This window comes from Coregonus clupeaformis, chromosome 31 (genome assembly GCF_020615455.1).
Source record: "Coregonus clupeaformis isolate EN_2021a chromosome 31, ASM2061545v1, whole genome shotgun sequence".
NCBI lineage: Eukaryota > Metazoa > Chordata > Actinopteri > Salmoniformes > Salmonidae > Coregonus > Coregonus clupeaformis.
In genome coordinates this window covers 12704874-12719143 of record NC_059222.1, presented here as the reverse complement: position 1 = coordinate 12719143, position 14270 = coordinate 12704874, and the positions used below count along the sequence as shown (strand labels likewise).

General features: G+C 43.5%; 1 protein-coding gene across 1 annotated transcript in view; it reads right to left on the bottom strand.

The window, feature by feature from the left end:
- Nucleotides 1–649: 649 nt before the first annotated feature.
- Nucleotides 650–14270, bottom strand: part of LOC121547574 — a 30229-nt gene continuing 16608 nt past the window's right edge. The window contains exons 6-7 of the mRNA XM_041858913.1: nucleotides 1365–1420; nucleotides 650–1039 (exon numbers count right to left, since the gene is read on the bottom strand). Coding sequence (XP_041714847.1) covers nucleotides 943–1039; nucleotides 1365–1420 — 153 coding nt within the window. The 3' untranslated portion in view covers nucleotides 650–942. The remainder of the gene's footprint in view (nucleotides 1040–1364; nucleotides 1421–14270) is intronic.

Genomic DNA, 14270 nt, shown 5'->3' with positions numbered 1-14270 from the left:
TAGATAATTCATTCACCTCAGTCGAGAGGGGATGAAACATTAGCTAACGTAACATGTCAGTTACACTACTAGCTCAGCACTGGGAATAAACACTCGTTTCGGGGTTTTTCTTTCTGTTAAGTTAAACAGCAGTTACCTTGCTAGCTACATCAGTCAGCCAGTTTCTGCTCTGCTTGCTTTTCAAAACAAATCAAATTTTATTTACCACATGCGCCGAAAACAACAGGTGTAGACCTTACAGTGAAATGCTTACTTACAAGCCCTTAACCAACAATGCAGTTTAAAGAAAAAAGTGTTAATTATAAAATAGATAAGTAAAAAATAAAAAAATAAAAAAAATTAAAGAGCAGCAGTAAAATAAAATAACAGTAGGGAGGCTATATACAAGGGGTACCGGTACAGAGTCAATGTGCGGAGTCATCTGTTAGTCAAGGTAATTGGTCTTGACCCCCCCTCCGGTATTGATCTTGACCCTGACTCCGTTTTGCTTCGGTCTTGATCTTGAAACGGTCTCGCTTTAGGTGGTCTCGAACACAACACTGGTGTTTGTAGATCAACTGAGGTGAATGAACCTACAGCAGCCAAGGTGATAATGGCAGGGGTCATTTTTGCTTGTTTTTGCTGTTCTCCAATAGCATTTAAAATTATTTTTATTGTATAGAAATGCAGTAAATGCAAAAAATTCAACTTTCAAAAATATCCAGTCCTGGCTGTCCTGGCAGGCATCTACTTCTCCCACCTCCACATCTGGACCCTTCTGGGAGGGATAGGAGGAGATGATTACAGGTGGGGTGAAGAGTGGCAGCCCCTGACTCCAGTGGGGGAAGCTTTCAACTCCTGAAAAATATAGAAAAGGATAGCTTTCAGCTTCAAACATACTACATGTAAAGGCCTGTAAAATGTATTATGCCAATTACATTTCTCTGGAATACTTGCACATTCCTAACATTTCTTCTTATGGTTCTCCCACTTCTTTTTCACCCATGCAGGTGACAGCTGCACCTCCAGCTCACACTCCTTCACGTAGATCCTGAAAAGTCTGTACGGTATTTGTAGCGATGGGACAAGACTGTAACTACCAATTGGATATCACATAATTGGGGAGAAAAAGGGGTCAAAAGTACCCAAAAAAATAGAAAATGAAGAATCCATCAATTTTGTCTTTCTGCATTAGCCATCCATATGTTATGATTGGGAAAATGTGTTAATATTGTCTGTGTAGACTGCTCTGTGGCAGAATTGGTAGGTTTTGTACTTTTACAACAGTGAAATCTGCGCCACAAACATTTGTGAATGATCACCAGCAGTGGAAATAAAATAACATGGTAACAAACATTACTGGACTAGCAAACTGGTTGACTAACCTTTTCAGGAACTTCAGTATCCCTTGGCCTTGGGTATCACCAGCAGATTCTTTATCCTGTACCAAACACAATTATACAGTCTAAATTATTTACGTTAGCTGCTGGCTGCATGATTGTATCAACCTAGCTAGCTAATGTTAGCTAGCTAGCTAGGCTACTCTAAAGCTAACATGAGTTTTGTTAGCTAGCTATAGATTGGATCATTCTAGCTAGTTTTAGAGGATGACTAAACTGATTTTATTAACTGCTTTTATTAAACAAAAATACCTTGTTTTCCATTAATGTTTTGTTCTCTCATGAGGCAGGCAACAAGGCAGGCAGGAGAGGAAGGTTTCCTCTAGATAACACAACCACAAAGCCAGATTCCACAGACTGGAGGAGCATGACCGAAGAAAGAAACCAAGTGCAGTGTCAAACAATGAGGTGCTGGTGCAACCAAAAAAGTTGTTGAGAGGCATGGTTGATGAGGCTCTGTATTATTGATGTGCAGTTCGTGAACGATTCGTTATTTTTGAACGACTCCTTTTACCGACTCAAGAGTCATGATTTCTTTTTCTGAGTGACTTTTTTAGTTCGTTTGACCAGCTGGCTGCAATTAATTCTACAGCAGGATTCATACGCGCTCCTCCGGTAACGTGCTACGACCAACAACTGTCTGTCATATATGCGCGCAGGCAAAATAGTTAATGCATAAGAAGAAGTTTAGAACTGATTAATGAATGCAATTAATTGATTATTGAATGTTATGATGGAAACAGCTTTGTAGAACCAAAACATACACAGCTTCTGCTCAACAAACTTGAGAACAAATCATTTGGGGTGCTGCAGTTTGCGTACAATATTGTGCTTATCACCTTCACGGAAGTCAAGCAATGCACTCCGCCAAGAGTCATTCACAATCTAGTCCGATTGTGGCCACAACTAGACCTATTTTCAAATGTACCAATAAATAATCTTATTTGTATGCCTAGAAATTAATAAATGTACATTGTTTAAAGCATGCTTTTACAAGTCTCAGTCACAAATGACAGTTCCAATAAGCCCCTTACGGTGAACCGACATGTGAACAAGAGACTTGGAGAATCATGACTATTTTGAGTTTTCCCATCACTACTCTGTAGGCTGTAGGTACTCAGAACACTGTGACTGACAAGTGTATCCACCTGTCGCAGCGAGCGTATGGGTTAGAGCGTGAAATCCCAGGCACAGGGTTATATTCACTAGACAAAACAGAGGCAAACGGGCTGAAATTGGGGGAGGTACTATGTCAACTTGTCCAATAACAAACGTCTGCTTTCTTTTCCGTTGCAAAATGTTTTTCTATTACGTGAACTAATTAATATGTCTGGTAAACTCGTTGAAAGTGGTGTGGCGGCCCCACAGCTGATTGAAAAGTACTGGGGCAAATGCTTTCTCGCCACACCTTTTTTGGTGGCTCTGTTTAACATTCTAATGTTCACAAAATTCTTATACACATTTCATCCGCTGTGTGTTTTAATATGTGGGGTGTCTTTGAATGGATGGGTGTTTTTAATTCACAGGATATCTTTTCATCTTTTGTTTTGTTTTTTATTAATTCACAGTATGGCTTCCCTCTCTGTGTTTCTTTCCAGTTTCCAGCACGTGTGACCCTCCCCCAAGCTCACAAAAAAAGTAATACAAAAATGTCCGCACGTTGTCCTTGGAGTACCACAGGGGTATGTTTCAAAACTGCTGTTTTTAAAAATTGCTCCATTGAAACCTGTTAATGCGTAGACGTTATCCTTTCATTCAAATGTGCTCGGTCAGCTGAAAATGGCTGGATATGACTGGCAGCTAAGAACCCAGGAGATGAAGACATAAAGAGACTATTGAAAAATTATGTTTATTTAGACAGGGCTCATAACAGATTGTTTTTATACATTAATGGCATGTCACCTTTGGTTACATGTTTTCCTTGCTACCAGAATAAACTGTAGGCTGGGCCTGGCATGATGTTTCAATCTTTTATGACAGGAGTGCTTTTTTAAGGCTTGTATTTCACAGGACTCATTGTTTTAATAGTGGTCTAAATCTGAAACTGTGACTAATCGTTGGAATGAATTGTTTGGCGTTTCAACTTGCTCAGCGGACACTAACACGCATTTTTATGCCAAAGACACAGCAGAATGGCTTTCCAAGCGGTGTTGAGTGTTCCTTTTTTACCTTTATTTAACCAGGTAAGCCAGTTGAGAACAAGTTCTCATTTACAACTGCGACCTGGCCAAGATAAAGCAAAGCAGTGCGATAAAAACAACACAGAGTTACATATGGGGTAAAAAACATAAAGTCAAAAATACAACAGAAAATATATATACAGTGTGTGCAAATGTAGCAAGTTATGGAGGTAAGGCAATAAATAGGCTATAGTGCAAAATAATACAATAGTATTAACACTGGAATGCTAGATGTGCAAGAGATTATGTGCAAATAGAGATACTGGGGTGCAAAAGAGCAAAATAAATAACAATATAGGGATGAGGTAGTTGGGTGGGCTAATTTCAGATGGGCTGTGTACAGGTGCAGTGATCGGTAAGGTGCTCTGACAACTGATGCTTAAAGTTAGTGAGGGAGATAAGAGTCTCCAGCTTCAGAGATTTTTGCAATTCGTTCCAGTCATTGGCAGCAGAGAACTGGAAGGAATGGCGGCCAAAGGAGGTGTTGGCTTTGGGAATGACCAGTGAGATATACCTGCTGGAGCGCAGACTACGGGTGGGTGCTGCTATGGTGACCAATGAGCTAAGATAAGGCGGGGATTTGCCTAGCAGTGATTTATAGATGGCCTGGAGCCAGTGGGTTTGACGACGAACATGTAGTGAGGACCAGCCAACAAGAGCGTACAGGTCACAGTGGTGGGTAGCGTATGGGGCTTTGGAGACAAAACGGATGGCACTGTGATAGACTACATCCAATTTGCTGAGTAGAGTGTTGGAGGCTATTTTGTAAATGACATCGCCGAAGTCAAGGATCGGTAGGATAGTCAGTTTTACGAGGGCATGTTTGGCAGCATGAGTGAAGGAGGCTTTGTTGCGAAATAGGAAGCCGATTCTAGATTTAACTTTGGATTGGAGATTCTTTATGTGAGTCTGGAAGGAGAGTTTACAGTCTAACCAGACACCTAGGTATTTGTAGTTGTCCACATACTCTAGGTCAGACCCGTCAAGAGTGGTGATTCTAGTCGGGTGGGCGGGTGCCAGCAGCGTTCGATTGAAAAGCATGCATTTAGATTTACTAGTGTTTAAGAGCAGTTGGAGGCTACTGAAGGAGTGTTGTATGGCATTGAAGCTCGTTTGGAGGTTTGTTAACACAGTGTCCAATGAAGGGCCAGATGTATACAAAATGGTGTCGTCTGCGTAGAGGTGGATCTGAGAGTCACCAGCAGCAAGAGCGACATCATTGATATACACGGAGAAAAGTGTCGACATGGTTTGAATATTTCTGTCCATCAATGATTCCCAACCAAATTGAATGACCTTGAGCAATTTTGACAAAAACAATGGATATATGTTGCCCTAAGAATTGTGCAAAGTTGATAGAATATTATTCCAAATTATTCACAGCTGTAATGGCTGCCAAAGGTGCTTCCACCAAGTATTAACTCAGGCGGGTGGATTTATCCAATTATGATATTTCAGTTTTTTTTATTTTATTATTACTTTGTAAAATGTTATTTATCTTTCTTTCACTTTTAAAATGTGGAGTAGATTGTGTAGATCTGTAGGCAAAACATCTAATTGAATCCCTTTTTAGATTTAATTTTAAGGCAGCAAAATGTGAAAAAGGTTCAAGGGGGTGTAGACTTTCTATAGGCACTATAAGTGTTAGGTACATGTGGTCTGTTTCAGTTCCCCTGGCGACGCTCCATGCCCAGCCTGTGTTTGTTTTTCTCGGCCCATGTTATAATCACACCCTTACCATGATGACTCCCTGGCTGTGTGTGTGTGTGTGTGATTGTGTTTGTGTGTGCATGCGTCTCATCCCCCAATCACGTGGACGTGTTGTTCTGGACCGGACCATGCAGGATGGTGGGAAATAAGTGGGCTTTGCTTTGCTACACCCCTGTTTCACATGCAGAAGATATGGCCTTTCATTCACTTAAACAAAGAACAAATATACACACATTCAGCTGAAGAGTACGAGAACCACAGTCTTTTTATCCTCAGCAAAGTGACATGCCATTTACTATGAGAGGAACAGGTACCGCTGAGCCAAGGGAGGAAAGGGGAAGTGCATCGCAATCAAAACACCATTTAACAATGTTGATGGGTGATGGCCTAAGAGCCAATGGTTGTAGAGTCATTCATTTGTTACAATCCGGACAGAGAAACCTTCTGCAGACATATAGTCATTTGTATATCTACTGGAATGGTTCAAGAGGCCCTTACAACACAGCTGGCAGTGATTATCTAATAGTAGAAGTCGAGTAATTGTTGAAACAATAAAGCAGAATTACATGAAAGCCTTGGATTTGTCTGGCAGCGTGCCTGTGCGTTCCAAGAATAACAATCAGTGTTTTCTATATGAGATGGAAAAAGGAATCTATTCAAAGAAAATAATTCTACACTAGCGAGCAAAGGCTGAAGCCGCTGGTTGCAGGATGCTTAGAGCCATACAGAGGTAGAGTGTTTGTAGTCAACTGTGTGAGAAAAAAGATGGGGTTGTTTAGTGGTTGGGCTAGACTGTATTCACTCCCATGAACACACTAACACTTATCAATTGTTAAGACGTTTAATATCTTCCAGGTTGTTGTCACTGTTACACTACCTCTACAATACGTAAATTATTTCCCTAAGCCAAGGAGACTAAGTCCATTAAACTCTACAGCAAACCACTGGCTCCCTCTACTGTCAGAATCATTGAATATGGAAAAACCCCAGAATAAGTAGGATTTCTGCACATAACAAGAGTCAGTGCCGAACCAAAAACATCCTCTGGTTGTTTGGTCACTAAAAGTGAAATTTATAATATACAGTACAGTAAAACACACGCACAAGCACACAGTGGGACAATAATAAAAAAAAAATATGCCAAAGACACACCAGAATGGCTTTCCAATAGGTCCTGAGGGGTCTAGTCTCAGTCCGGACTTAAATCTGAAAAAAATCTGAGACAAGGTTTGAATATTGCTGTCCATCAATGATTTCCAACCACATTTTGACTAAGAGTTATGCAAAGTTGGTAGAATCTGATTCCAAATGATTCACAACTGTAATGGCTGCCAAAGGTGCTTCCACCAAGTATTAACTCAGGGGTGTGGATTTATCCAATTATGATATTTCTTATCTAATTATGATATTTCTTATCCAATTATGATATTTCGGTTTATAAATAAATAAAAAAGTTACATGTTCTATAACTTTCTTTCACTTTTAAAATGTAGAGCAGGTTGTGTAGGTTTGTAGGAAAAAAATCTAATTGAATCCCTTTTTAGATTACATTTTATGTCAGCAAAATGTGGAAAAAAAGTGGTGTAGACTTTCTATAGGCACTATAAGTGTTAGGTATATGTGGTCTGTTTCAGTTCCCCTGGCGATGCTCCATGCCCTGCCTGTGTTTGCTTTTCTCGGTCCACGTCGTAATCACACCCTCGCTGTGCGTGTGTGTGTCCCATCCCCAAATCACATGTGGACGTGTTGCTCTGGACTGGACCATGCAGGATGGTAGGAAGTAAGTGGACTTTGCTTTGCTACACCCCTGTTTCACATGGAGAACATTTGGACGCCACAGGCAACAGAGGAGAGGTTACACGTTAGACCCAAATCAAGGAGCCAAATATGACAAGAAACTGAACTGCTGACATCTGTCATCCAATCACAGTGGAAGTAAAAACATTAGTTTGTAGCCCAAACGGTTCGATACAAACAGAAGTTGGCACATCGACGGTACCGACTTAAGATGAGTCCCTTGGGGCAAAACGGAGACCATCATCGTGTTCATGAGAGTCTCATCTTTCCATAGAGTGGTCATATTAGTTTGTACGCCAAACAATGTGGACGCCGCTAGAGACGTTTTCGTGAGAAGACCGATTTTTCGGTATCTCATGGTCTGACAAACACCGCTGTAGCTCGGCCACCTTCCACCGCAGATGCGGAAGGCAGTCAAAGGCGGATGTGATGGATTGAGACGTAGCCTATGCAAATAAACAGATATCTCTAACTTAAACTGACGGATTTTGATGGGGATTTTTAAAATTATGTTATTTAGATTGATGCACCGGTGCGTCAATATATTCTAAGAGGATGGCACAGGTGACGTTCAAATGAGTCATGACAGATCCTGGAAACCATATTCCTTTCATTTCATTATTTTAATCTCTCATTGTTTATAGCTAGAAGTTTGATGTGGCAACGAGGTGTCTTTCATTTCACTAGAACAGAAACAGAAACCTAGACACGGGACATATAAAGACCTGCGTCAATATACTCTAAGAGGATTGTACAGGTGACGTTCAAATGACAGTCATGACAGATCCTGGAAACCATATTCCTTTCATTTCATTATTTTAATCTCTCCCCAGGGCAACTGAACTGATTCCAGCGGCTGACCCAAAACATCGCCGGCGGAGGAGAGGCACTCGGAGCGGCCTGCTGGTCCGACTTAGGAGGCGCGCACACCACCCACCGCTTCCAAGTATTCTACTCGCTAATGTTCAATCTTTAGTTAACAAAGTCGACGAACTACGGGCAAGGATTTCTTTCCAGAGAGACATCAAGGACTGTAACATACTCTGTTTCACGGAAACATGGCTCTCTTGGGATATTCTGTCGAAATCGGTCCAGCCAGATGGGTTCTCAGTTCATCGCGCAGACAGGAATAAATATCTCTCCGGGAAGCAGAAGGGCGGAGATGTGTGTTTCATGATTAACGACTCATGGGGGGATTAACGACCCACGGGGGGCCAGTATGAAAAATTTATGCACTCACTAATTGTAAGTCGCTCTGGATAAGAGCGTCTGCTAAATGACTAAAATGTAAAAAAATTAAAAAATGGTGTAATTGTAGTAAAATAGAGGAACTCGAGTTCTGTTCACCCGACCTAGAATTTCTCACAATCAAATGCCGACCCTATTATAACAATAATAATAATAATATGGCATTTAGCAGATGCTTTTATCCAAAGCGACTTACAGTCATGCGTGCATACATTTTTGTGTATGGGTAGTCCCGGGGATCGAACCCACTACCCTGGCGTTACAAGGGCCGTGCTCTACCAGCTGAGCTACAGAGGACCACATCTCCCAAGAGGACCATTATCTCCCAAGAGAATTATCTTCGGTTATAGTCACGGCCGTGTATATCCCCCCTCAAGCCGATACCACGACGGCCCTCAAAGAACTTCACTGGACCTTATGCAAACTGGAAACCACATATCCCGAGGCTGCATCTATTGTAGCCGGGGATTTTAACAAAGCAAATTTGAGGACTAGGCTGCCGAAGTTCTATCAACATATCATTTACATTTACATTTACGTCATTTAGCAGACGCTCTTATCCAGAGCGACTTACAAATTAGTGCATTCACCTTATGATAGCCAGTGGGACAACCACTTTACAATTTTTTTTTTTTTGCGTATATTTTTAATTTTCATTTGTTTTATATATACACTGCTCAAAAAAATAAAGGGAACACTTAAACAACACAATGTAACTCCAAGTCAATCACACTTCTGTGAAATCAAACTGTCCACTTAGGAAGCAACACTGATTGACAATACATTTCACATGCTGTTGTGCAAATGGAATAGACAACAGGTGGAAATTATAGGCAATTAGCAAGACACCCCCAATAAAGGACTGGTTTTGCAGGTGGTGACCACAGACCACTTCTCAGTTCCTATGCTTACTGGCTGATGTTTTGGTCACTTTTGAATGCTGGCAGTGCTTTCACTCTAGTGGTAGCATGAGACGCCGTCTACAACCCACACAAGTGGCTCAGGTAGTGCAGCTCATCCAGGATGGCACATCAATGCGAGCTGTGGCAAGAAGGTTTGCTGTGTCTGTCAGCGTAGTGTCCAGAGCATGGAGGCGCTACCAGGAGACAGGCCAGTACATCAGGAGACGTGGAGGAGGCCGTAGGAGGGCAACAACCCAGCAGCAGGACTGCTACCTCTGCCTTTGTGCAAGAAGGAGCAGGAGGAGCACTGCCAGAGCCCTGCAAAATGACCTCCAGCAGGCCACAAATGTGCATGTGTCTGCTCAAACGGTCAGAAACAGACTCCATGAGGGTGGTAAGAGGGCCCGACGTCCACAGGTGGGGGTTGTGCTTACAGCCCAACACCGTGCAGGACGTTTGGCATTTGCCAGAGAACACCAAGATTGGCAAATTCGCCACTGGCGCCCTGTGCTCTTCACAGATTAAAGCAGGTTCACACTGAGCACATGTGACAGACGTGACAGAGTCTGGAGACACCGTGGAGAACGTTCTGCTGCCTGCAACATCCTCCAGCATGACCGGTTTGGCGGTGGGTCAGTCATGGTGTGGGGTGGCATTTATTTGGGGGGCTGCACAGCCCTCCATGTGCTCGCCAGAGGTAGCCTGACTGCCATTAGGTACCGAGATGAGATCCTCAGATCCCTTGTGAGACCATATGCTGGTGCGGTTGGCCCTGGGTTCCTCCACGTTGCACCACAGACTGTCCAGGAGTTGGCGGATGCTTTAGTCCAGGTCTGGGAGGAGATCCCTCAGGAGACCATCCGCCACCTCATCAGGAGCATGCCCAGGCGTTGTAGGGAGGTCATACAGGCACGTGGAGGCCACACACACTACTGAGCCTCATTTTGACTTGTTTTAAGGACATTACATAAAAGTTGGATAAGCCTGTAGTGTGGTTTTCCACTTTAATTTTGAGGGTGACTCCAAATCCAGACCTCCATGGGTTGATAAATTAGATTTCTATTGATAATTTTTGTGTGATTTTGTTGTCAGAACATTCAACTATGTAAAGAAAAAAGTATTTAATAAGATTATTTCATTCATTCAGATCTAGGATGTGTTAATTCAGTGTTCCCTTAATTTTTTTGAGCAGTGTATATTGTTGTTGTTTTTTTCTTTTTGTTTATTTATTTTTATATCTATATTTTTTAAATTATTATTATTATTATTATTATTATTATTATTATTATTAGTTTATTTATATTTTTGTGGGGGGTGGGGTGGGGTGGGGGGTTAGAATGATTACTTTTATACTATCCCAGGTATTCCTTAAAGAGGTAGGGTTTCAAGTGTCTCCGGAAGGTGGTCAGTGACTCCGCTGTCCTGGCGTCGTGAGGGAGCTTGTTCCACCATTGGGGTGCCAGAGCAGCGAACAGTTTTGACTGGGCTGAGCGGGAACTGTGCTTCCGCAGAGGTAGGGGGACCAGCAGGCCAGAGGTGGAAGAACGCAATGCCCTCGTTTGGGTGTAGGGACTGATCAGAGCCTGAAGGTAAGGAGGTGCCGTTCCCCTCACAGCTCCGTAGGCAAGCACCATGGTCTTGTAGCAGATGCGAGCTTCAACTGGAAGCCAGTGGAGTGTGCGGAGGAGCGGGGTGACATGAGAGATCTTGGGAAGGCTGAACACCAGACAGGCTGCAGCGTTCTGGATGAGTTGTAGGGGTTTAATGGCACAGGCAGGGAGCCCAGCCAACAGCGAGTTGCAGTAATCCAGACGGGAGATGACAAGTGCCTGGATTAGGACCTGTGCCGCTTCCTGTGTAAGGTAGGGTCGTACTCTGCGAATGTTGTAAAGCATGAACCTACAGGATCGGGTCACAGCTTTGATGTTAGCGGAGAACGACAGGGTGTTGTCCAGGGTCACGCCAAGGTTCTTTGCACTCTGGGAGGAGGACACAACAGAGTTGTCAACCGTGATGGCGAGATTATGGAGCGGGCAGTCCTTCCCCGGGAGGAAGAGCAGCTCCGTCTTGCCGAGGTTCAGCTTGAGGTGGTGATCCGACATCCACACTGATATGTCTGCCAGACATGCAGAGATGCGATTCGCCACCTGGTTATCAGAAGGGGGAAAGGAGAAGATGAATTGTGTGTCGTCTGCGTAGCAATGATAGGAGAGACCATGTGAGGATATGACAGAGCCAAGTGACTTGGTGTATAGAGAGAATAGGAGAGGGCCTAGAACTGAGCCCTGGGGGACACCAGTGGTGAGAGCACGTGGTGCGGAGACAGATTCTCGCCACGCCACCTGGTAGGAGCGACCTGTCAGGTAGGACGCAATCCAAGACTGAGCCGCGCCGGAGATGCCCAACTCGGAGAGGGTGGAGAGGAGGATCTGATGGTTCACAGTATTAAAGGCAGCGGATAGGTCTAGAAGGATGAGAGCAGAGGAGAGAGAGTTCGCTTTAGCAGTGCGGAGAGCCTCCGTGACACAGAGAAGAGCAGTCTCAGTTGAATGACCAGTCTTGAAACCTGACTGGTTTGGATCAAGAAGGTAATTCTGAGAGAGATAGCAGGAGAGTTGGCTATAGACGGCACTCTCAAGAGTTTTGGAGAGAAAAGAAAGAAGGGATACTGGTCTGTAATTGTTGACATCGGAGGGATCGAGTGTAGGTTTTTTGAGGAGGGGTGCAACTCTCGCTTTCTTGAAGATGGAAGGGACATAGCCAGCGGACAAGGATGAGTTGATGAGCGAGGTGAGGTAAGGGAGAAGGTCTCCGGAAATGGTCTGGAGAAGAGAGGAGGTTAGTGTCTGGTCTATTAGCGATGTTACCAAACAGACTAGTTCTGTCTCTTACCTCTAGTTAGCGTCTGGTCTATTAGTGATGTTACCAACAGACTAGTTCTGTCTCTTGCCTCTAGTTAGTGTCTGGTCTATTAGCGATGTTACCAACAGACTAGTTTTGTCTCTTGCCTCTAGTTAGCGTCTGGTCTATTAGCGATGTTACCAACAGACGATATCGACTGACTATATCGACTGGTGTACTCGCGCTGTTAAAATCCTCGACCATTGCTATTCAAACTTCCGAGATGGTTATAAGGCCCTCCCCCGCCCTCCTTTCGGCAAATCTGACCACGACTCCATTTTGCTTCTCCCTTCCTATAGGCAGAAACTCAAACAGGAAGTACCCGGGCTAAGGACTATTCAACGCTGGTCTGACCAATCGGAATCCACGCTTAAAGATTGTTTTGATCACGCGGACTGGGATATGTTCAAAGGTAGCTTCCGAAAATAATTTAGACATATACACTGAAACGGTGATGGAGTTTATCAGGAAGTGTACAGGTGATGTTGTGCCCACTGTGACTATTAAAACCTACCCTAACCAGAAACCGTGGATAGACGGCAGCATTCATGCAAATCTGAAAGCGTGAACCACCGCATTCAACCATGGCAAGGTGACTGGGAATTTGGCAGAATACAAACAGTGTAGCTACTCACTCCGCAAGGCAATTAAACTGGCAAAACATCAGTATAGAGACAAAGTGGAGTCGCAATTCAACGGCTCAGACACGAGACATACAGTGGGGGAAAAAAGTATTTAGTCAGCCACCAATTGTGCAAGTTCTCCCACTTAAAAAGATGAGAGAGGCCTGTAATTTTCATCATAGGTACACGTCAACTATGACAGACAAAATGAGAAGAAAAAAATCCAGAAAATCACATTGTAGGATTTTTAATGATTTTATTTGCAAATTATGGTGGAAAATAAGTATTTGGTCAATAACAAAAGTTTCCCAATACTTTGTTATATACCCTTTGTTGGCAATGACACAGGTAAAACGTTTTCTGTAAGTCTTCACAAGGTTTTCACACACTGTTGCTGGTATTTTGGCCCATTCCTCAATGCAGATCTCCTCTAGAGCAGTGATGTTTTGGGGCTGTCGCTGGGCAACACGGACTTTCAACTCCCTCCAAAGATTTTCTATGGGGTTGAGATCTGGAGACTGGCTAGGCCACTCCAGGACCTTGAAATGCTTCTTACGAAGCCACTCCGTTGCCCGGGCGGTGTGTTTGGGATCATTGTCATGCTGAAAGACCCAGCCACGTTTCATCTTCAATGCCCTTGCTGATGGAAGGAGGTTTTCACTCAAAATCTCATGATACATGGCCCCATTCATTCTTTCCTTTACACAGATCAGTCGTCCTGGTCCCTTTGCAGAAAAACAGCCCCAAAGCATGATGTTTCCACCCCCATGCTTCACAGTAGGTATGGTGTTCTTTGGATGCAACTCAGCATTCTTTGTCCTCCAAACACGACGAGTTGAGTTTTTACCAAAAAGTTATATTTTGTTTTCATCTGACCATATGACATTCTCCCAATCCTCTTCTGGATCATCCAAATGCACTCTAGCAAACTTCAGACGGGCCTGGACATGTACTGGCTTAAGCAGGGGGACATTTCTTGCACTCCAGGATTTGAGTCCCTGGCGGCGTAGTGTGTTACTGATGGTAGGCTTTGTTACTTTGGTCCCAGCTCTCTGCAGGTCATTCACTAGGTCCCCCCGTGTGGTTCTGGGATTTTTGCTCACCGTTCTTGTGATCATTTTGACCCCACGGGGTGAGATCTTGCGTGGAGCCCCAGATCGAGGGAGATTATCAGTGGTCTTGTATGTCTTCCATTTCCTAATAATTGCTCCCACAGTTGATTTCTTCAAACCAAGCTGCTTACCTATTGCAGATTCAGTCTTCCCAGCCTGGTGCAGGTCTACAATTTTGTTTCTGGTGTCCTTTGACAGCTCTTTGGTCTTGGCCATAGTGGAGTTTGGAGTGTGACTGTTTGAGGTTGTGGACAGGTGTCTTTTATACTGATAACAAGTTCAAACAGGTGCCATTAATACAGGTAACGAGTGGAGGACAGAGGAGCCTCTTAAAGAAGAAGTTACAGGTCTGTGAGAGCCAGAAATCTTGCTTGTTTGTAGGTGACCAAATACTTATTTTCCACCATAATTTGCAAAT